A 25002-nucleotide genomic window follows, 5' to 3' on the forward strand; every position below is an offset into this window, starting at 1 on the left:
CCTACATATGTTATTAAACGCTTATTATATGAGGGGTTGAAAACTTAGGAGAAGAATGTGAATGGCTAAAGTAGTAAGCAATGGCAAGGCAACTTGTAATAACTGTAATGTAAAAATATTATCACTCCGTTAATGAGAATGTGCCTAATAAAAAGTTCTCTTTTGAAAAACAGCACTGTCAAAACAATGCCGCAATACCCCTCCTCCCCAAGGTACTGACCCTCACGTGAGAGGGGCTCTGGCTCTTGGACGTGGTGGAGAGAGTGGGTGCTAGTCACGTGACCATGAGCAAGCTGCTGAAACTCCCTAGGCCCCTACACTGCAGAATTGTGAGGACACAATCAGGGCATGAAACACGTTTAACGGTGTGCCTGGCAAAGCGCTATCGCAGACGCTGGCTTTCAGCATTGCTAAGTGCGACACTCCTGCCCCATGGGTTTAATGCCCTCCCATTCTGAGAATGAGAGTTGTTCCTGCTAGCATCTCTTGCAGGGAAAACTTCTGCGGGATTAGTAGAACCCTCTCATTCCTTTCGGGAGATGTGGGAAGAGGGGACTGATAGGATTTGGTTCGTGCTCTCAGCTGCAGAGCCCACTTCACATCCAGAGGGCTTCAAATCAGCACGGTTCAGGCTACACGCAGGAGCGCCTATCTTAAATATTAGTATCTGGGTGTGTTAGATAGTTACACTATTGACACACTGTGATCCTTCCTCCACGCTTTTCTTTTGCAACCTTGTATATATTCATATTCAGGTCAAAGGACAATTGAAGGGAGTTGTACTGTTTACCTATGTGCAGTTTCCTGGTTATTAAAAAAAAAAAAAAAAAAAAAAAAGCTTGAGGGAAGCTGGGCTTCCCTTAATTCCAGACTGAGTGCTAACATCCTGTGAACATTTCAGTTACACAGCTACTTATTTTTCTCTGATATTTCTCCTGCTAGCTTAAACCACACAGACTTGACAGATTTGCTTTAGTTGTCAAAAAAATAAATAAATCACTCTCCCTACAAATGATCGAAGTTGACATTTTCATTTTACTGTATTATAAAAATGATACATCTTATCAAATTAACGTACCTCTCACCATAAAGCACAGTCTACTGAATAGATTATGGGTTCCAAGGATGAACTAAGTGTGATAGTCGAGTTATAAGTTTGTGTATCGCTTTTGAGTCATGAGGTTGTTAAATTCTGAATGGGAAATTAAATTAAATCCTGAATGAGAAAGGGGGAGAAGCAGGCAGATTCGGCATTATCACCAACCAGCCAATGGCATTCTGTTTTCTGATGTTACACAGCACAGGACTCTCAATTTGCTTTGTGCTTATCACAACTAAAACTGTCAATCAACAATGGTTTGAAAATCTCGATTTAAAGAAAACACACATCCAACTAAAGTACGTATCTTCATTGCCACCTACCTGCCTTGGAGTGGCCCCGGAATATCTCCTGTTATCTTCTTTCCATTTTCCTCTTCTGCTCTTCTAATTTAAAGGAAATAAAAGACTAGTTGTTCTATCTTATCAAATCTCTAACATTTGAACATGCAAACATGTGACGATGTTGCCTTCAACCTCTTAGTAACTGATGCAGGATTTGAAATACATTTATCACATGTCTTCCCCCATCCCCGTTGCCCTAGAAACCCCCTAGTTTGGGGTATAATTTGAATTTCAGGAAAAGAATATGAAACAAATAACACTCTACCCCATTTCTTGGTTAGCTGATGCTCTATATGACCTAAACACATAGTAAGGAGTATTTACAGCATTTAAGTCAGTATATTAAGTAAATGAAACTCTTAACAGCCAGAACTGAAAATTATGAGTCCTGCCCCTCAATTTCAAAATCTTATAATTACAAAGTACCTTCTAGCCAAAACAAACACCATCTTTAAATTCAGATGAAGCTAAGCTAAGCGTGACATTGTGAAACCAAGAGGTGTTTTTACCAGCAGGAAACCAGTGCCACCAGCTTCACAACAGGCTGAACACGTTTAATAGGGTCACTTCTGTTCCAGGCTCACCTCTGACTGTCCTCTAGCATCTTCATGGCCTCTTTCAAGTTTTTTCCCATCTCAGCTAATGTAGGGTCTGCTATCTGGGAAACAAATTTAAAAAAAGTTAAATTGTAATAATCCCATATTACTTCTGCAACATAATTCATCCAGAAAGATTAAGCTCAAATTTTTTTCTGAATTTATTATATAACATATGGATTTATTATAAAGTACATGTTTTAAAGGTTCTCTATCTTTGTTAAATTTTTTTTTAAAAACTTTATTTAGGGGCCCCGGAGTGGCTCAGTCCGTTAAGTGTCTGCCTTTGGCTCAGGTCATGATCCCAAGGTCCTGGGATGGAGCCCCGCGTCATCCCTGCTCAGCGGAGAGCCTGCTTCTCCCTCTCCCTGCCACTCTGCCTACTTGTGCTCTCTGTCAAATAAATAAAATCTTAAAAAATTAAAATTAAAAAAACTTTATTTTAGAGAGAGGGAGAGAGTACGCATGTGCAAATGGGGGGAGGGGTGCAGAGAGAGAGAGAATCCTAAACAGACTCCTCGCTGAGCATGGAGCCCAACATGCGGCTCGATCTCATGACCCTGAGATCATGACCTGAGTCGAAACCAAAAGTCAGATGCCTAACTGACTTACCTACCCAGGCCCCCCTAAAATACATCTGATTTTAAAATTCGAAAGTACAAACATGTAATGTAAAAAAGTCCACCAGTCCTACTCCCCTGGGGAAGCCACTCAAGTTTGACATGCATCTGTCCAAACTCGCACCTTACCCCTATGAACCTCTGCAACTTGCTTTTTTCTACTTTTTAGTGAACATGGTTCCATGTCAGTATATATCCACTTCATTTGTAGTGGTAACACCATATTCCACTCTATGGATATATCATTATTTAACCAGTCTTGAATTAATGTTAGATTATTCCAGTTTTACACTCTTAGACGCAAGGTTCAGAAAAATATGTATAGTATGCTATTTGTTTTATTGCTGTAGTAGGCTGAAAAATGGCCTCCCAAAAGAGATTCACATGGTAATACCCTGGAACTTGTGAATGTTACCTTATATGGCAAAGTCCTTGCAGATGTGATTAAGTTAAAGATCTAGAGACGGTGAGATTACCCGGAATTGTCCCGGTGAGCTCTAAATGCAGTCACATGTATCCAGCTAAGAGAGAAGTAGGAGACTACATACATACGCACACACACACACACACACACACACACACACACACACACGAGAAAGCTATGTAAAGACGCAGCAGAGGGAGATCTGAAGGTGCTGGTCTCAAAAACTGGAGTGACGGGGCCACGAACCAGGGAATGAGTGCTGGCAGGCAACATAAACTGGCACAAGAAAGGGACTCTCCCCTAGAACCTCTGGAGGGATTTCAGCCCAGTGATACAGAATGTAAACTTCTAGCCTCCAGAACTGTGGGGCAAGACATTTCTGTTGTCCTAAGGCACCCGGTTTGTGCTCATTTGTCACAGTAGCCACAGGAAACCAATATCCTCATAAATCCAGAAGTGATTCCATAAACTCTGCAAGCTTACACAGCTGGTCACGGTGACTGCCTCCAGAGAAGGGAACTGGAAGGATGGGCATCAGGTCAGAGGGAGTCTTTTCAGCTCACATCTTTTTGTTCTTTTCAGATTTTAGTACCAAGTGTACCTCTAGCTCCCGCTCAAAAAATAAATAAGACAAAATTTCTAAAAATCTTACAAAATTAAACAAACTCATTTTCCTTTCTTTCTTCTTAATCTCCCTTGCAGTCTTAAGGCAGACGATCTGGTTGTCTTGAATCTCAATACAAGCTGGGTTATAAATAGTTAAGAGACTTTCTTTGTCCCCCTCTTAACTCTTCCTTCCGGTGTATTTACGCACTTTTCCCTTCAGACTGCCTCCTGTACCTTATCATATCTTATATGGAGTAAGTGTACAATAGGTTGTGTTACAGTTAGCACTGCAGTAACTCCTCAAAATTGTTTTGTATTGTTTTGTTTTTTTTCCTCAAAATAGTTTTGTATTGTTTTGTTTTTTTAAGAAAGGGAGAGGAAGAGAGAATCTTAAGTAGGCTTCATGCCCAGGGCAGAGCCTGACACGGGGATCGATCTCACAACCCTGAGATCATGACCTGAGCCAAAATCAAGAGTTGGACACTTGCTTAACAGACAGAGTGACCCAGGCACCCGTCTCCTTAAAACTGTTTTTAAGAAATGCTACTCGGTTTATCCATGTAAGTGTGGAAAAATGTTAACTTTCGGGATTTACTCCAGGGATTTTCCACTTGTGTTCTTCTGAGTCTTAAGACTCCCCGGAAGAACTTTGGGGAAGTAGGGATGGGTAGGCAGTTGGGGCTTTTAGCTCCCTGCCCCCCATTAAGGAGATCACATTTGTTTTATAACAACAAGAGTTTTAACTTTCACTTATAGAAGAAATCACTGAAAAAGAAGAAAGAAAGAAAGAAAGAAAGAAAGAAAGAAAGAAAGAAAGAAAGAAAGAAAGAAAGAGAAAGACAGAAAGACAGACATGTAAACCTTTGGTGTACTGTTTGAGAAGTGTAGAAACTAAGACTCAGAGAGGTAAAGTGACTGGCCTAAGATCACAGAGTTAAGAGATGACAGAGCGGTGCCAGAAACCTGGTTTCCTGACTCCTGTTTCTGACCTATCACGCGGACTCCCAAAACAGACCGCAAAATAACCACGTAGCCACATCCAATATGATTTTACACAGGACAGAAAAATCATTTTAAAACTGGTGTTTCCAATATAGTTCACGATTTAACTGTAACTGTGAGATGGGTTAGAAAGCAATCTCAGATGGTCTCAGTGTTCTCAGTTAACGATTCTGAGTAGGATGAGAAACAGACAATGGTCAAGAGAATGTATCTGAACTCCTCAGTCCACTGGTCATGTTCCTTATTATCCTCATCCCCTGTGACCCTCCAGGGTGTTTCCAATCATCTGGCCAAATGAAAAGATAAACAGTTCTGCTTGATCAACCAAACTTCCATGTTTCATGCTTTTAACACTTGCCCTGTCTGAAATGTCCTTCTGCCTTTTCTCTCTCTAGCTATTAAATCACAATTCAATACTTCCAAGAAACTTTTTGTATTCTCTTTAAACGTATCAATACCATTTTTGCTAAACCAAAGAATCTGGACCTGCTGCCTGACAAGGATTGTATTTATGGGGACAACGAAAGAGAACACGTGAAACTGGGGCCATTCTAAAATGCAAATGTCATTTAACCTTAGGATTCCTTAACATCCTTGACTGTGAATTGTTTTAGAGATGATCTTTCTAGTATATTCTCTCCAATTAGATTATAAGCTTCCTGAAGGCAGTGATTCAGACTCCTACTAATTTTGACTGTTTTTGTAGGACTAGGGGTCTCAAGTCAGCTTGATTCTTGGACTGTCATGTTATCTCTGAAACCCCTTAGGAAGGGACAGCATAATGGGTATCAACATACCGGCTCTAAGTGCAACACAGCTAACGTTTCCTACAGGATTGGAACAGTTTTTCAGTTGAGAGTAGACAAAACAGTTGACTTAGTTTAGAATTCACTTCTTATGAACAATGTGGTGACAAGACGCTTAACGCTGTGAAAGGCAGGAGGAAAATGCAGCTTTGCGTTTCCCCAAGTGAGTCTCTCTGTAGAGCACACGCTCATTCAAACGAATGGCTTACGTTTAAATTCTGCTGGCCCCTCCTCTCTTTTAGGAAGTGCAGTCAAGGGTGGAGCAGGTGGCAGAAAGTGGGTGGCTAGGGAAAATAACATTTATAGTTATCTTTCAGTAAATTAAATGTGAATATGATGGGACTCCAATGCCACACAACCTCAAGGGCCTGTGTTAACTGGATAAATCCAAAATATAGTGTTATCCAGCTGCAGGATAATAATACACCCTGTCAAGGAACGATCTAGGAAAAACGTCTATTTGTTAATCGGTTCCTTAAAACTAAAAACCATGTCTCCATAGGCTTCTAGTGAGGGTGGCCGTGCTTACCTAATTCACATTTCTTACCCTCAGTACCTGCTACGGTGCCAGACAAGGCAGCTGTTAATCAACAACAGCAGGGCAACGGCCAGACACAAACCTAAACGAGTGAAAAATTAAGTTTGTATAAAGGTATCTATTCAGGGGACCCCTAGGTGGCTCAGTCAGTTACGCATCTGCCTTTGGCTGAGGTCATGATCTCAGGGTCCTGGGATCAAGTCCCACATCAGGCTCCTTCCTCAGTAGGGAGCCTGCTTCTCCCTCCGCCTGTTGCTCCCCCTGCTTGTGCTCTGACAAATAAATAAATCTTTTTAAAATAAATTTTAAGAAGTAGACTGTTTTAAAAAAAGATATTATTCAGTATTTATTTATTTATTTATTTATTATTTAAGATTTTATTTATTTATTTGACAGAGACAGCCAGCGAGAGAGGGAACACAAGCAGGGGGAGTGGGAGAGGAAGAAGCAGGCTCCCAGCGGAGAAGCCTGATGTGGGGCTCGATCCCAGAACGCTGGGATCACGCCCTGAGCCGAAGGCAGATGCTTAACAACTGCACCACCCAGGCGCCCCTATTATTCAGTATTTAGATTAAGACTGTTTTAGGATTTTGAAGGGGAAAAGACAGTATTCTGTGCTAGGTTCCTAGGAAGAACGTCCTATCATTTTTTTTAATCCTTAGCACCAAGCACAGGATCTGGCAAGGAAAAAGGGCTCAATGAGCTTTGTGATCCTTAATAATTACTAATAGTTACTGGACTGCTTATTATATTCCAGGCATTATGCCAACTAATACTTTTATATGCATTACTTCCTGACTAACCCAAAGGCAGTTAGTATGCTTTAGGGCCAGTATTTATTTTTTTTTTAATTTAAATTCAATTAATTAACATAGTGTATTACTAGTTTCAGAGGTAGAGTTCAGTGATTCATCAGTCTTATAAAATACCCAGCACTCATTACATCACGTGTCTTCCTTAATGTCCACCTCCCAGTTCCCCATCACCCCAACCCCCCTCTGCTCCAGCAACCCTCAGTTTGTTTCCTATGATTAAGAGTCTCTTATGGTTTGTCTCCCTCTCTGATTTCATCTTGTTTTATTTTTCTCTCCCTTATCCTGTGATCCTCTGTTTTGTTTCTTAAATTCCACATATGAATGAGATCATACGATAACTGTTTCTCTGACTTATTTCACTTAGCATAATACCCTTTAGTTCCATCTATGTGGCTGCAAATGGCAAGATTTCAATTTTTTGATATCTGAATAGTATTACACTGTGTGTGTGTATATATATATATATATATATACACACACACACACACACACACACACACACACACCACGTCTTCTTTATCCATTCATCTGTCATGGACATCTGGGCTCTTTCCACAGTTTGGCTATCGTGGACACTGCTGCTATAAACATTGGGGTGTAGGGCGAAAATTTAAAATAAAGCCTGTACTACCCTAAAACTAGTGCTCTTAACCACTACGCAACACGGCTTTTCAAATTTATCAAATAAGTAAACAAAGCAACTCACACTTTGGAAAAGCCCTGCACTCAAGAGTTTTAATTAGAGCTAGGGCCTCCCCTCACCTTTTTAAAAGTAGGCTCCATGTCAAGCATGGAGCCCAAGGCAGAACTTGAACTCATGATCCGGAGATCAAGACCTGAATTGAGATCAAGAGTCAGATGCTCAACCAACTGAAACACCTAGGGGCCCAGGCCTCGATTTAAAGATGATACTTGCTTAATGTATTCACCTAGATAAAAAGTATATCAGAAGGCTCTCCCTATTGGGAAAATTTCAGTGTCAACTAGATGACCAAAAACTTGCCATGCAAACCAGGGCATTTTCAACAGTGAAGGAAGCACTATTAATAATTAAGCCATGACAATAGGTATAAACAGGGACAGTCCTGGGCCAACCCGGATGTGCAGTTACCCTGGCCTTCACTAAAACTAAAATGTTCACTCTAGAGCTCACGCCCTTGTTCCACCTAGCAGAGCCCATGCAAATGTCTCTGGTCATGGCTGTCTGAGCTACGAGGTAAAATCAAAGACAACATATAATTTGCAAGTAGTGCACTTGAAGTGCAAGTCTTGCTAAGACTTCTTTTCCTACCTACAAACACATCTGAATCCATTTTCCCCTCACTGAAATACTGAGTAAAGTGACCTGACTAAAAATCCGGGGCCTACCAGAAACAACTTCTGAAAAAAAGGTCCCTCTGTTAATGAAATGGTCAACAGATTCCAACCAACCCTTTCGAGGCCAGGGGTCTTCAGCTGCTTCTTTTCTATTGCTTTCCTTTTCTATTGTTGACCCTAACCAAGCCAGTCCAGGTTGTAAAGTATGTGAGTGTGGGGTTTTCAGGTGGTTTTCTAGGAAAGGGAGCTGGATACCCATGGCCTCTGCTCACCCTGGGTCCCTAAGCCTTAAAGAGGCTTGCGGCAATCATACTGTTAAAAAAACAACCAAAACGATGCAACAAAGCATTTACAGAGTGTGTGTACCTAATCACAAAACCATTAAATGCTCATTACTGAGGATTCACAGACAGCTATTAGACTGTTAGTCATTAGATTGTAAATTTATAAATTATATTTCAGTTATGGCTGATTCTGCTGTGTAATGAAGTGGATTCAGTATTTTTGCTTCAATTATATCTAACAAAGACGTGTGGTATGGCTTAATGCAATTTCAAGGCTAAGAAGAACCATTCAATTGTTCATACAGTAATTGTCACAGAATTGAAACAGCTCATTTTGTAAAACAAGCTCCACCGTTCATTGTATAAACATTTAAGAGCCATTTTTAACTAGTTGATTTTCATCACTTTCAGTCAGTGTGGAATTGTAAAATATCCTGCCACTATCAGAAGAAGAAATATTGGACTTGTAATGTTAAAACACCACCAATTAAAGTTCTCAATTTAAACGCTAGAGGAACAGTCAAATGCAAGGTAAAATAGTCAAAGTAGTCAGGGAGTAATTCTCAAGTTTTCTAAAGGCTAGTAGGAAGTTCTAAATTTATCTGGAACAGGGCTGTTATGGATTAATGAAAAAATCATTTTTGCTTTTGGCTAGAATTTTATCAATTCAGTAGAAAGTTAACACTGGCACTATTCCTACCCTTATTTGGAATACACTCTATTTATTGTTTTGTTCTATTTCATTTTTTAAAAACTGCTGGTCATGACCTGCTAAGGTGAGCCGACATCCCATACACAGGATGTAACCTGTAGTATGGATGGTGGTAGTTACTAACAACCAGATAAACAATCATTTGTTAATAAAGTTTATTTACCAAGAAGTTGTTTATAAGAACCTTTCAAAAGTGGAAACTGCAGTAGAAAAAGAATGTTGGGGCATAAAATGTGGGAACTATTGCTCTAGTCACTTTTAAAATGTTCTCAGCTTTCGAGCATGCTTAATCGAGCTCTTGTATACATTCTCTTCAGTCAAACCAAGTGTGACAACAAAAATCATGTATTTACTTTCATGAATTAGGGAAGAAAATAACACCTCGAACCCTGAATTCATAGACACTACTGTTCAGCAAAATCTAAGTTAAAAAGGGGGCGGGGCAGATTATAGGAACAGAAAGCATATCCAGGATTCACTGTAGAGAGGCACAAGGGAACTTTTAAGGGAGATGCAAATGTTCCATATCTTGATCTTGCTGGTGGTGACAGGTTTGTATATAATCGCCAAAACTCAAAATGTATCATTAAGGTGGGTATTTTTATTATACATAAACTGTCCCTCAATTTAAAAAAGGTGGGTGAATTGATTTAAAGTCATTTAGAAGAAATATTAAGCAAATACTAGTGCAAACGGTACAACGGATGTGGCAAAATTCAAAGATGGTACATGAATAAGTGCTATTTGGGAAGTACAGAGCTAACCCTTTAAAGAGAAGCAGCCCCCGGAGGAGAGGGAAAAAGGAAGCCCAAAATGTAATTTTAAAATATAAAAATCTCAAAATTCATCAATAGAAGTAAATGATACTGTAGTTTCAATAAACTTCTTCAGGGGAGGAATGTTCATAATTGGGGAGTTCTAAGACTGTTGGCAAAGAACTAAAGCATATGAGAATACCAGCTGCTCACAATGGACAGAAGACTGTGTCATCAAATGCTAGTTTACAACACACGCATCAGACACGTTAAAAGAAAAAATCACCACCTGGGTGCTTGAGTGGCTCAGTCGGTTAAGAATCTGCCTTTGGTTCAGGGGGGCATGATCCTGGGGTCCTGGGATCGAGCCCCACATCGGGCTCCCTACTCAACAAGGAGTCTTCTTCTCCCGCTCCCTCTGCCTCCCACCTGGCTGCTGCCCTTTGTCAAATAAACAAACAAACAAAAATCTTAAAAAAAAAAAAAAAACCACCTTTCTTCAATCAATCAAAGCAATCAGAAAAAACTCTGAAATCCTGTTTCTTTCTTTTCTTTTAAAAGATTTTATTTATTTATTTGAGAGAGAGAGAGCAGGAGCCAGGGGAGGGGCAGAGAAGCAGACTCCCCACTGAGCTGAGAGCCCAACTTGGGACTGGATCCTGGGACTCGATCCCTGGACTCCAGGATCATGACCTGAGCCAAAGGCAGCCACTTAACCAACCGAGCCACCGAGGTGCCCCCAAATCCTGTGTTTCTTACATACGAAGTACTGGGGACTTTCAATCTTTCTAAACAAGGTAAATCCTGGAGAGTGACAATCATGCAACGATCATCAACTCTCTCAAAATCATTTATTTTCCTCCTGAGTGAAAACATAAATGTGCCTGCTATCCAGCACTAGTTCAACAAGTACCCCAATACTACACATCTCTGAGAAGCTCCAAGCACACAGCAGCAGCTGCTCCAGGACCACAGCTGTTCCTTTCAGGTCAAGGACAAGAGAAACTTTTTGACAGGGATTCTCTGGGAAGTTGATATAGCAAACCTGGCCTGCCTTTTTGGAATCTCAATGTCTACATTGTGGATACTTTTGCCTGATTTCAACAGAAAAGTTTTTCATCAAGAACTAGACACTACTGTCTGTGTCTTCTAAGAATTGGATACTCTTGGAAAACCTTTTTAACTATCACGGACTCTATGCTTGAGTGTGTCTGTAAGAACACGAAGACATACTGTGATCACTGGCTCATTAGGTAGCTTAATATCCCTAGTTGAAGAAGGATATTCAAATATTGCATGGGGCATTAGTATTTAATCTTACCAATTCATCAAGAGGCAAAAAAGAACATATGGGGAAAAGAAGGGACAAAAATAGACGGCAGAGAAGTTAGAATCTGGTAGAGATAAGGAGGCAGCACTGAGTAACACCAGATCAAACCTGTCACAGAAGCATAAAGAGGGTTAAAAAAGGGCGTTCAAATCACTCACCTTAAGATATGTGGGAATGCTAGGGATCCAAGTCTAAATTTCAACAAATGTATTCCTAGAGACCACTTTTCTGGAGAATCAATTCATTCAGGCTTTATATATACCATGAATAAATGCTTCCCAACAACTACACAGATGGAAAAGTACCGCACACCAGGCAAGCTCTATTTCTAAGACGTTTACTAGTTCATCTGGAATCACACACTTATTCTGGAACACAAAAAAACTGCCTACAGAAAAGCATGCCATCGTCACTTGAAAATAGAAGTCTTTCACTGAGATGTGCTTCTTTTAGGGAGCGCTTCCTAGGACTCGCTGGGGATGGAATCAGAAGATAAAGATATCCATTATCCTCACCAATATCACTCTGTCCCATACTGAACTGGAACTCTGTAGAACTCATGGGGCTAGCCTTATCTTTCTGAGGAAAGGAACCCATCGATTCCGAAGCCTTTGTGTGTTATCTATGTATCTTCAGACCTTTAAAGCTGAACTGTGTGAAACGCCTACATTCAACTGTTTTTAATGCACAAAACCCACAACTTCAGAGGAGTCCACCTAATACAATGTCCAGTCTAATAAGTAATTCAGTCTCACTAGGATCCTGAGATCACTGGAGCTAAATGTTCAATGTCATGGAGTTGCATTTATTTTTTAAGTAGGCTCCATGCCCAGCAGGGAGCCCAACACCAGACTTGAACTCATGACCCTGAGGTAGAGACCTGAGCTGAAATCAAGTCGGACATTCAACCCAACTGAGCCACCCATGCACCCCACGGAGTTGCATTTTAAAGTGAAGGCTTTATTTTGTTGTTTCTGCTTTTCAACATATAGGAAGAAGGTTATATTTGACAAGTGTACTCCTCTCTCAGTCCTTTTAAACTCAGAATGCATTTTCCACAGAAATAAAAAGTGGACAGGGTCCCAGGACAGACTTCAAGGACTATCCAATTTTAAGGCAACTAAATACTTAGCATTTAATAAAGCAAAATACAACTGCAATAACAGAAATCAAACCAAAAAAATTAAAAATACTGAATATTTTCATTTTGAATCTTACTTGGAAAAAGTAGATGTAAGCTAGAGTTTGGACATTTTCAAAGTGATTGGAAACGTATTTTTTAACATCTGATTTAACTTCAAATGTGAAACAGGTTTCCTTTCCCTTATTTTCTACCAGCAATTAATACAAGGCACAATCGTATTATAAAGTAAGCATTTACATTTCATTTATCTTTTTAAAAAACTCTAGAAAAGCCATGGTTCTGATATTCTACCTAAAGAATTTCTTCTATAAAAATCTTTCCTGGGGCGCCTGGGTGGCACAGAGGTTAAGCTGTGGCGTGGTCCTGGCATTATGGGATCGAGCCCCACATCGGGCTCCTTCACTATGAGCCTGCTTCTTTCTCTCCCACTCCCCCTGCTTGTGTTCCCTCTCTCGCTGGCTGTCTCTATCTCTGTCAAATAAATAAATAAATAAAATCTTTAAAAAAATAAATAAAAATAAAAATCTTTCCTGGTCACTCAATTCCATGCATTCCCCATTTTTTCCTTAATACTTTTTACCCCACCTTGCTATACAAAGATTTGTCTAAACATGCATGACCCTACCAGAACATAACCTCCTGAAAGGATCAGGTCTTACCTTGTGTTTCTCTCAGCACTGGGCTCTGACCACAGCTGGCCTTCAATAAAAAATATAAATCAAAGCAGGCTACTGCTTTAGGTGAAAACAGCTGACATTAAACTCAGGCAACTCCTCTCTATAATTTTAACTCATAATCCTAGATATGGTGGCACACACACCGGACTCGGGATCATCAACAGCTCTGTCACTGACTGCCTCTGCAATCTTGAATAAACCAAAAATCACTGAGGCCATAAAGTTTTAGGATCAGGAACTTTGTACCATGTTTTCCCGGACACCCAGCATCTGGTAATCATTTACCACTTCAGCCACCACACACCTGTATGCAAAACCCTTACATTATGATGATATAGGGATCAGCTTTAAACGAATGGTAAAATTTCAGGCTATCATCTCCTGTTCCCTTTTCTATGTAAGGTCTACAAACTCAGACCACAGAAAATGGTTCTTTCTTTCATTGACTCATTCATTCATTTTCTTTTTTCACTTGAAGAAGGTTATTTCAAACATGTCTAATAGGGGTTCCTTTCGTTAGCTTTTAAAATAAAAAACAGGAATAGAAATTCTGGTAGTCTCTCTCAGTAATAATCAGGAATGTTCCAGTCATGTTCCTATTGCTTCTTATAAACTTTCAAGGATGAAAAATTTTCCAAAATCAGGTCCAAAGTGGTGGGGGTTTGCTCAGAATGAGTACAAGTAATGGGCTAAGCTGCAATGACTTCAATCAGAAGCAGGGTCACAGTTGCCTCTCATAGAGACAAGAATTAAACACGCAACAAGTGAACCAGCCCCACTCTATAGTGCTGCCCAAGAGAATCGTCTGTGGTCATGGAAATGTTCTACAACTGCACTGTCTGGTAGTGCGGCCACAAGCCACACGGTGACTATCGAGCACCTGAAATATGCCGACTGAGGAAATGAATTTTAGATTTTATTTAATATTAACTAATCTAAATTTAAGTAGCCAAATGGGGCTAGCGGCTACCATACTGAACAGTGCAGCTCCAGATTCTCTAAGTCAGTGGGTCTCAACCAGAGACAGTCTCCCCTACCCCCAGGGAACAATTTCTCATTTGGTGACTTTGGTTCTCACACTGTGAGAAATGCTACTAGTAGAGGCCAGGGATGCTGCTCAACGTGCTACAACGCACAGGACAGCTTCTCACAACAGAGCATTATCCGGCCCAGAAGGCCAGCAGGGCTGAGTTTAAGTTTACTCAAGGCTGGAATTAAAGTACATGCAAATAATTTGCAATACACTTTGTCCAAACGTAACACCCAGGAAGAATGAGCTTTCCCAAGCAACAGGAAAAGGTCTAGGCTGCTGTACAAGTTTAAAGTAGCAGGTTTTTACTAAAAAGTGTATGTAGATGTGTTAACTTATTAAGATCTAAAACATCAGAATAGTTACTTCCTGTGGCATTTTTTAAACTTGATTATTAACGTAAGTAAACACTGTGAGACTATGTGACTGGGCCTTGTTCCTTATGAGGTGGACACAGAGTACTGGGGGCTGAGGCTCCTACACCTGCTCCTCCAGTCTGAATGCCTTGCCCCTTCACTGACCTGTCTTGCTTTCTTAAGACCCCACTAATTTCATATGCAATGGATAGTACTGTGAAAGAAAAGCAATCAAGACAAGAAAACGGCTCTGTCATCGCAGGCCTCACATCTACATATTATCTAAAGAGAACGCAAACGAGTACGGAATTATATTTGGACCAAAGGAAATGTAATGATTCTACTAAATGATGATGGACTACTACATTTTAGAGAGAGCAATTACTTGAAATTAGAGGATTGGAATCAAATAACATCGTGGTTTCTGTAGCCAGTATAAATTATGCAAGAATCAGTTTAAACGGGATCATTCAGAACTGCTCACTAGCTTATATTAGCAATGTAGAATTTAGCCCAGAATAGCCTATTCCTCAAAGAAACAGGAATAACGGACACAATTCTATGTTTTTACGTTGATTCAAACTATTTTTCAGAACATGAAATCCTCAACATTCATATTGTAGCAATTCTTTTTCTTTTCTGCCCACTTAGCACCAACAGAAATTGTGCATTACATGTGAGGCCCTCTATTGCTTCAGGGAATATAAAAATAAGACACAGTCTTAGTTCTGAAAAACTTACATTCAGAATTTCCACACTGGCCTAAGGCAGAAACTTCCAGCCCACACATTCTGAATTCCTCAAAGATCACTGCCATTTTTATGAATGCTCCAGACTGAAGCATTCTCGAGTTTCAGCACCTCTTCAGATCTTCACTTTTACGATCTTTTACCATCAATTAACATTAACAGGGAGAAACCAGTATCATTGACTAATTAAATGCCAGAAAAGGAGTATTTAAAGTGGGATTCCAAACCACTCTGTTTTTGCAGATTTGCCTATAAAAAACTATCCTTGGAAGAAATATCACGCCAGTTCTTTAGGCTTCTAACTGAAAAGACACAAAGCCCATCCTGTCTTATGAAACTGGACAGAAAACAACACTGAAGAGGCAATCTTAGCATCATTTTATATTCAACTACTGGCGTTACACTTATGATCTAGACCAGGGGTTCTCAGCCTCAGCGCGACTAACATTTTAAGAAGGTATTCTCTGGTATCGAAGGTGTCCTGTGCAAGGTGGGATGTTTTGCAGCAACCTTGGCCTCTACCCACTAGATGCCAGCAGCACCTCCCTACCCCCCCCCCCAGTTGTGACAATCAAAAAGGTCTCCAAACAAGCTGCCAAATGTCCCCTAGGGAACAAAACTGCAACCGTGGTTGAGAATCACTAACCTAGCCTGTAACTCAAGTACCACAAGGTAGACACTGTGTACTAATCAAAAGCCTGGAAAGACTTTATTCCTACCCAGAAAAACACTTAACATTAAAAACATTATCTTTTTTTTTTTAAACATTTTATTTATTTATTTGACAGAGAGACAGCCAGTGAGAGAGGGAACACAAGCAGGGGGAGTGGGAGAGGAAGAAGCAGGCTCCCAGCAGAGGAGCCTGATGCGGGGCTCGATCCCGGAACGTGGGGACCACACCCTGAGCCTAAGGCAGATGCTTAACGACTGAGCCACCCAGGCCCCCCTATCTTTTTCTTTTCTTGACTGCCTTCCACCCAATTTATGCGAAACCTGAGGTGTAAGCTATACCACTTTGTGCACTGGCTGAACTGGTACAATTACTCCCTTCAACTTTCCAGTGACAAGGAAACCAATCTACAGCAGCTGCCACACTAAACACCACCACCACCACCACGACAAAGTATGTCATTTCTGCCAGTTCAAAATCAAAATAAGGCTGCACTGCTCCCAAATTCTGCATACACAGAAGAGCTGGGTCTGCACGAGCCGGCTCCCAAGCTTGAGGAAAAAGAACTTAGAGGGCAGGCAGAATGCCAGGTTCTGAAGACAGGTATCCATAAAGGGATCCAAGCACTGGTTCTCATTTACGAGCCCTAAATCCGGGACAATTAGAACCCATTCCCCTTGCCTGAGCAGTCAACCAGGGACATCCCGCTGCTGCTTCCCTCAAGGCGGACTAGAGGAAAGCAAGGCTATCAAGGGGATGTAGGATCCCCCCCCTCCACGGAAAGGGGGAGCCACAAGCTGTGGAGTAGCAACCCCCAAAACGCAATTCACCATCTACAGGAGACCCACGCCTTACTTGACCTCGGTCGGGGGGGGATGGTCTTCACAGGTGTTCACAAACTACAGCGTCAGAATCACGTGGGGGAACTTGTTAAACAGGCACATCCCCGTCCCTCCACCATGAGGGTCCGACCCGACAGCCGAATATCTGGGTGTTTACCGAGGGCCCCAGGTGATTCCTAGTTACGCTTAAGTTGGAAAACCACCGCTTAAAGATTGTTTCCCCCCTAACTTGGAGACCACAGAAAACCTACACGCTTGCAGTTGGCTCCGAAACCACGGGGACTTCTGTCCAGGCTCTTCTGGGGCCGCAAGGGGTTAGCTCTGTCATCCCAAAGGGTGAGCCGAGCTCGGGCAGGCCCCAAGGTCGGCCCCGCGGCCCCCGTACTGGGCTCCGGGCAGAAGCGGCCCGGCCTCTCTCGGCCCACGGGGACCCGAGGGACTCCCGGCCCCGTGACGTGACCAGGCCTCAGCCGCGAGCGCCCTGCCGGACGCCCTCGCGGTCAGGCCTCCTCAGGCAGGGCCAGTTAGCCCCCGGGCCCCTCCCCGGTCACAATGGCAGCTCGCGACCGGGAAACAGTCGCCCCGGGGGCGAGAGGCCCCCGGGCCGCAGCGCCGCCCCCCAGCCCGAGTACGGACCTTCTCCAGTGACGCGTCCATGGCTGAGGCGGCCGGCGGAGCCCGATGGAGGCTCCGCGGTCTGGGCGCTACTTCCGCCTCCCGCGGCCCGCCGCGGTTTCCACGCTGGCAGCGCTGACGTCCCCCGCGGCCGCCGCCGGCGGGGCGGAGACGAGGAGGAGCAGCCTGGCGTCGCCGCGGGGTGGGAAATCTGCGGGTCTTGGGGAGGCGGGGCGGGGCCCCCTCGGGGTGGGCGGGGCCCTCTGGGCTTCCGTACCTGGCCGTCACGCCGGCCAGCCCTAACGTTCCCAGGTGAGGGGGGGCGGCACGGTGGAGCCGCTCCAAACTTTCAGAAGTCTGTCGCAGGCGTCGGGGTAGACATATAATAACCGCAAGTGACCAATCTTGCACTGAGAGGCGGGAAATGCTAGTGACGCACCTGTACTTCCGGGCCCAGGCTTCTAAGTTTCCCCCACTGTCAACATCCCTCAGGAATGGAACAGGCCACGCACCGCGGAAGGGCGGGGCTGGCGAGCCCCCCCGCGCATGCGCAGGATAGGCAGTTTACTAGGTGCCCAGGGGTTTGCGGCGGGTTCAGGTGTTAGGTTCCCAAGTGACGCGTGCTCAAAAAAGGGGCTGGTGCGATCTGGAGTAATTGTCTCAGATCTTACCGCAGGATTCCAGACGGAAAAGACTTTGAGACAGCTGGTCCAGCTTCCTCTATTATGTCAAGCCATAATTATGACTTGTCAGGTGATAATAATAATAATAGTCAGCTGCTCCTATTCCACTTTAGAATGCAACAGCCCTATGATGGAGAGATCGTTATCCATTTCCCAGTGCCAGTTCAGGTAGTGTCGAGACCAAGCACTCTGACTGCAGCGCCTGTCCACTACACATACTGCCTCCATAACCGCTTCCACCCCTGCCGTATAATCATGATGTGTTTCTTACGAATGGGAGAGGGCATACATTTAATTTGCTTATTAAATTCCTTTAATGAGGAAAACTGAAATAGAGTAGTCTACCACGTTTGGAGCCAGTAGCACACTTCACCAAAGACCGATGACGTTACAACCACAAAACCATCCCCTTTCCTCTTTTGTGCGCATCTCTTCTGAAATCTATGTAAATGACTGGGTCACATTTTCAGTGTAGTAATTACATGTTTTGTGCTATCTAACTTGTGTTTGGTAAATTGCCCAGTTATATTAATAAAATTGTTTTCTACTAAAAGAAGCCTTGGGTGCCGGTTCAGACTGTACCGTGGGAACTATTAAGATTCTCCAAACAGTTCTGCAAACAGAAGGAAAGATTTAGGTCTATTTATGTCTTCCAAGATCAAAATTAAATGTACCTCTGCTTGAGCGAAACAAATCACTTTTTCCAACTTAGTAAGAAAATGTTCAGGGACATAGTACAAAAATGTTCAGAACCTGGGTGTCTCAGTCAGTTAAGCCGCTGCCTTTGGTTCAGGTCATGATGCCAGGGTCCTGAGATGGAGTTCTGCGTCAGGCTCATTGCTCAGCGGGGGAGCCTGCTTCTCCCTCCGCCTGCAACTCTCCCTGCTCGTGCTCTCTCTCTCTCTGACAAAAAAATAAAATCTCTTTTAAAAAAAGAAAAAGAAAATGTTCAAACATTTAGAAAAAATTGAAAGAATTGTACAGTGAACAACCACATGCCCACTTTCTAGATTCTACAATGAACGTTTCCCTATATTTGCTTTATTTCATAAGCGTCTATCTATTCATCAATATGTCTTCTATTTTGATATACTTCAAAGTTGTAGACATCAATATAGTTCACCCCTGAACATCTCAGTATGGATATCATTAAAAATTCATAATTTCCAAAGCCACCTCCAAATATCTTTGCATTTTGTAGATTCTACAGAACAGAAACTAGAAAGATGAAACTAACCTTTTCTAGTCTAGAAGTAAACTTTAAAACATGAAAATTATTCCCCCATGAAAAAGTGGGAATAACTGGTTTGTTTACTATTTACCCAAATAGTGCTGGGTTAGGCAGCACAGACACTAATATGCACCCAAATATATTTGTCGGCTGCCACCTTGGACAGTTGGGTGCTAGAAATACAAAAATAAGATACGATCCTTGCCTTTAAGGAAACACTGTTAAGAGCAGAGGTTTTTACTTTGGGACCCAGGGGAAGGCCTGTGAAACTCCTGAAACTATACCCCAAATGTTGTTTGTGAGTGCATTTATCTGGGGAAAATGTATGGTCCATAGCTTTCATTTTATACTCAAGTCTATTAAAATCATTTGGCTTGTGGAGGGACAGATATGTAAGCTGATAAATTATAACTCAGCATTCTATGAGCTAGTACAGACATGTGAGAAAAAATACCATAGGAAGCCAAAACATGAAATCAGTCATTGTGAGAACATTTGGCTTACACGTGTGGATACAGACCTTTCCTTGATTAATAGGCAAAAAGCAAACCAAATAAAAAAAAGTTTGTGGTTATTTTTCCCTTTGAGTCCATTCACATGATTTTTGTAGTGTCCTGATTGATATTTACATAACCATATTGAGATGTTGCTTTTACCTTTAACTTTTTGAATCAACCAAGTGACACATATGGAAAATATATTTACTATTCACCACGGCACTGTAAAATTAATAAATCACCAAAAAGTGGGAGGGAAGGGACAAGGTCAGTAGGAATGTAAGTGGAATCATCAATGTCTTCAACTTCATTTCGGAGTGTAAGTAAATACTCTCTAAAAGCGCTAAACCAAGATTCAAAGTTTTAAGTGTAATATTTAAAGGCATAAAGAGTGTTTGCTTTTATTTCCAGGAGAAATAAAATTTAGTAACAAAAATCCGGAGGTGGAGAGGATAGGAGAGCTGGTGCAAATGGCAACAAATTTTCCATTTTTCAGAGTATGGGAAGCAATAGATTCTTTCTAAATTAAGAAACAGATACAAAGATTTTTTTTTTTTTTTTTACAAAGTAGAAGGTGAAAACTATGGAATGAGAGGAGGAGTTTAGAGATGAGGGAAAAGAAATCGGCAGTATCCCATTTTATATTCTTTTGCACTATCTGAATTTTTACCATTTTCATGCATTTCTCTTATGAATTAAAAAAAGTAAATTACCTGTGAAAAATAGATTTCAATCATTTTTTAAACCTTACCGGGCAATTTCAGAGAGAAGTCTGCAATTCCTAAAGGCGACTTGAGGTGGCAACGCTGAGACCTTGCTTTGTTAGTTTCGCCAAGTACATAAACATAGTTAAAAAACAAAACAAAACAAAAACAAAAACAGGTTTTATTGTTAAAATATAGGAAACAACTTAAAAGAAATGAATTGTCCCTAACACCCTATAATCACCGTCCCCTCCACGAGGGGAACCTTGTCACACCCCCATAAGGCCTCCAGGAGCCCCTGCCTGAAACAATCCCAGTTCCCCCCACCCCAAGAAAAAATAACCACTTTCTGACCTTTACAGCAATCATGTCCTTACAATTTCTTTGCAGTTTTATCACCCAAATGTGCATCCATAAACACTATAAAATATATCTATAAATATACGTAGTTTCTTAATATAGTTTCTATATATAGTCTTTTATATATACATACACATATATAGTCACTTTTAATCTATAGGTTTTCCTATATCTTTTTTTCCCCTTTACATTTGATTTGTTGAAGACATCAGGTTACTGTTCTAGAATTTTCCTTAGTCTGGATTTGCCTCTGTTCTCTGTTTTTGCTGCAAATTGCTAGTGGACTCTAAGGCTTAATCAGGTTCAGGTTGGAAGTTCTGCGGACCTATTCAGAGATGGCTGTTATTCTCTTCATCAAGAGGCATGCGGTACCTGGTTTTCTCTTTTTGTGTTGTTAGCAGGTGCTAACATTCTTTACTTTGTTAATTCTGACCTAAATGAGAAAAGCTGTGAATTTTCTTATGCCACTGATATTTTTATATCCAAGGAAGTTTGCCAAGATATGATTTCTTATCACCTTTTCGTTGTTGTTTGACGTAATTTTAAACTTGTAGGAAAGTTGCAAGAAGAGTACAAAGAATTCTCTTAAATTTTTTGCCCGAATTCCCCAAATGTTAACATGTCACCGCATGTTATTATGTTCTCTCTAATGAATACATAAATCCGAATATACACATATTTTTTCTCTGAATCATTTCCTAGTTGGTTGCAGATGATATCCTTTCATCTCTAAATCATTTAATGATATTACCCTATTCATATTTTGACAAATTTTCTCAGTAAAGTCCTTAGAAAGTCTGGAATAGGGGCGCCTAGGTGGCTCGGTTGGTTAAGCGTCTGTCTTCGGCTCAGGTCATGATCCTAGGTCCTGGGTTGGAGCCCCGCATCGCATCCGGCTCCCTGCTTCTCCCTCTCCCCCTGCCGCTCCCCCTGCTTGTGCTCTGTCAAATAAATAAATAGAATCTTTTTTAAAAATTAAAAAAAAAAATAGAACATAAAAGAAAAAAGAAAGTCTGGAATAGTGTGCTCTCAAATAGTTCTTTAGTCTTCAAGTATCTCACAACAGACAGGAGTACAGGACAAGTACTTTGCAGACTGTCCATCAGTGTGGGGTTTCCGCCTTTGATGAGAAGATCCTAGTGTTAATATTTAGCATGCTTAGTGATTTTCCTCCATAAACACCTTGTATGACCAGAGCCCCCCCAATATAAAAGTAGATAAATTTCTTATTATTCACAAATCTCGGATAATGAATAATCACGTTTTCCTCCCAAGAAGCCTACAAAAGATTATAAAAGTATTCTTTCAACGGCAGACTTATAAAGCAAAGGTATAAATATTGGATTACACAGGGGCCAGCTTTCCCTTGGTTCATAGAACACACTGTACGAACTCAGATTCTAGACCAAATAAATCTGGGCTCTTCAAACAGAAAAGCGACTGGAGTCGGGCCAGTTGCTTTACTTCGTGCTGTTTTCGTTTACTGATCTGAAAAGTCAGGTTATACTCACCTTTTAACGTTCTTCAAGCATTCTTGTGGTTTTTACATCAAAAAACACACAAAGGGGCGCCTGGGTGGCACAGCGGTTGGGCATCTGCCTTCGGCTCAGGGCGTGATCCCGGCGTTATCCGATCGAGCCCCACATCAGGCTCCTCTGCTATGAGCCTGCTTCTTCCTCTCCCACTCCCCCTGCTTGTGTTCCCTCTCTGGCTGGCTGTCTCTCTGTCAAATAAATAAATAAAATCTTTAAAAAAACAAAAAACAAAAAAACAAAAACGCCCCGTGGGGATCATCCGCGTCCTCCTCCAGTTACACTGATGGTCTCGAGTTTCCTCACATGTGCACCACCAACTCATTTCAATCTGGCTTCAGTGGCTTCCCTCCACCCAAACCTCACTAAAATCATCCCCATCCATGTGACACGATGTCTCCGCTGCATTAGGTTCAGATAATCGCCTCCGTTTTGAAACCAAGACTCCCCTTGCTTCCCAAGATCAAAATCTCTCGTAGTGCTGCCTGCCTCTTCTCTATCCTTCGTCCTCTATCCAACATTTAAAGGTTTTTTTTTTTCCTTAAAGATCTTATTTATTTATTTGGCAGAGAGAGCGAGAGCACAAGCAGGGGGAGCGGCAGGGAGAGGGAGAAGCAGTCTCCCACTGAGCAGAGAGCCCAAGGCAGGTGTCGATCCCAGGACCCTGGGCTCATGACGTGAGCTGAAGGCAGATGCTTAACCAACTGAGCCACCCAGGCGTCCCCTCTATCCAACATCTAATTGTTGGATGTCCTCAGCACTCAGCCCTAACACTTTACTCCCCCTGCCTGTGTCCTCCGCTCTTTCCCTTAACATCGATACCAGTGTTGTTTTCAAACTGACAGTCAACTCGTTGACGAGTTGTGAAATCAATTTGGGTCGTGACTAGCAATTTTGAAAAACTGCATTGGAATAGAAAACATCATGGCACATTATAGGGAGTCAGGATAATTAGGAAACAATCCAAATGTCTGTCAACAGGCAAAAAGAAAAGTATTCGTTGCCTATCCATGCGACACCAGCCATAAAAAAGGAACAAACTACTGACACGTAGAACACCATGAAAGTCAGCATTTTCTGTAAAGGTCCGGGTGGCAAATGGTAAATATTTTTAGGCTTTGGGGACCATTCAGTCTGTCACAACTCTGTAGAGCATGAAAGTAGTCATAGACAATATGTAAACAAATGAGTCAATGCTATGTCCCAATAAAACTTTATTTATGGACACTGGATTTTGAATTCCATACAATTTTCACATCATGAAATATTCTTCTTCTGTTTTTTCCCCCCTCCAACCATTTGAAAATATAGAGCCATTCTTAGCTCTTGGATTTTTTTTTTTTTGTAAGCCCTTGGTCTTTTATAAAAATAGCAGGCCAGATTTGGCCTAGACACCATAGTTTGCGGGCTCCCTTCACAGACGAACTTCAGAAACATTATGCTGAGTGAAAGAAGCCAAATATAAATGAACACATACACTGTGTAATTCCAATGACATGAAATTCCACACAGCGCAAACTCACCTGTAATGACAGAAAGCCTGGGGCCAGGGATGCAGGGGAATTAACTGCACATGCGTGATTTGGGGAGGTGATTGAAATTTTAATTTTAATTGTGGTGGTAGACAGAGGTATGTGCATTTGTCACAACTCATTGAACTGTACATGTAATACGAATATATTTTATTATACGGAAAAACATACTTCAATAAAGTTGCTAAGAAAATATCAGAGTGTATCACATGTCGTAAGGGTCACCATGTTTCTGAAACTTGTGATCCAGTTATGCACATTCATAGATGGGCATCGAACTCGTCCTCTTCTGCCCACACACAACGAGGGGCTCCTTGACATTCTCTGTTCCAGGAAAGGCACCATCAAGCGCCCAGTGGTTCAAGCCAGGAAACGGGTGTCTTTCTCACATGTTTCTCTTTCCCCAACCTCTTCCAACGCAGATACCTCTTAAATATCTCTCATGGCTGTCCACTTCTCCATCTGCACACCCTGACCATGCCATACCTAAGCTATCTCTGTAGCCAAACCATTCTGAACACAGTCACCAGAATAGTCTGTTAAACAGAGAAATCAGACCCTGTGCTTAGAAGCCTTGGGTTGTTCAAGGAGGGAAGCGTGCATCCTTCACATGGCCCACCAATATGGTGGCCTCCTTCTACCTCCTTGGATCTCAGCTCTCATTTCTTCCTTTTTCTTCTTCTTCCTTTTTAAAGATTTTATTTGAGAGAGTGAGCGAAACAGAGAAAGAAGGATTAGGGGTAGGTGCAAAGGGAGGAGAAGCAGATTCCCCTCTGAGCAGGGAGCCCGATGTGGGACTCAATCCCTGGACTCTGGGATCATAACCTGAGCTGAAGTCAGATGCTTAACCAACTGAGCCACCCCAGCGCCCTCCCTTGTGCCTCTAATACCGCAAACTCCTTCCGGAGAAATGGTTTTCTTTAACTGGTTTATTCTTTCCTTCCTTCCCCTTGTTAACATTCTAACCTCCTTGATAGAAGTTCAAGTATCATTTTCTCAGGGAAATGTCGTAAGTGTTCATACAGGCACCGCACTTCTGCTGCTGTGAACTTAGCACAACTGTAATTGTCTGCTTAATGTCTGTCTCCCTTGACAGACTATAAATGCTATTTCTGCAGAGACAGAGTCTGTC

At 41.8% G+C, this 25002-nt stretch overlaps 1 protein-coding gene across 4 annotated transcripts in view; it reads right to left on the bottom strand.

Annotated features, from left to right (window-relative positions):
• The window catches only part of PDXDC1 (pyridoxal dependent decarboxylase domain containing 1), a 52610-nt gene extending 34778 nt beyond the window's left edge, over positions 1-17832 (bottom strand). Inside the window, exons 1-4 of one of the 4 annotated variants that reach the window (XM_057314797.1) lie at positions 17353-17576; positions 5707-5781; positions 2028-2101; positions 1423-1485 (exon numbers count right to left, since the gene is read on the bottom strand). In XM_057314797.1, coding sequence (XP_057170780.1) covers positions 1423-1485; positions 2028-2077 — 113 coding nt within the window. In that variant the 5' untranslated portion in view covers positions 2078-2101; positions 5707-5781; positions 17353-17576. Of the gene's footprint in view, positions 1-1422; positions 1486-1952; positions 2102-5706; positions 5782-16967; positions 17103-17352 lie in introns of those variants that run through there. The other 3 variants (XM_026520279.4, XM_057314799.1, XM_057314798.1) reach the window with 3 other exon arrangements.
• Between the last annotated feature and the right edge of the window lie 7170 nt (positions 17833-25002).

Source organism: Ursus arctos, unplaced genomic scaffold, assembly GCF_023065955.2.
Source record: "Ursus arctos isolate Adak ecotype North America unplaced genomic scaffold, UrsArc2.0 scaffold_2, whole genome shotgun sequence".
Classification (NCBI taxonomy): Eukaryota; Metazoa; Chordata; class Mammalia; order Carnivora; family Ursidae; genus Ursus; species Ursus arctos.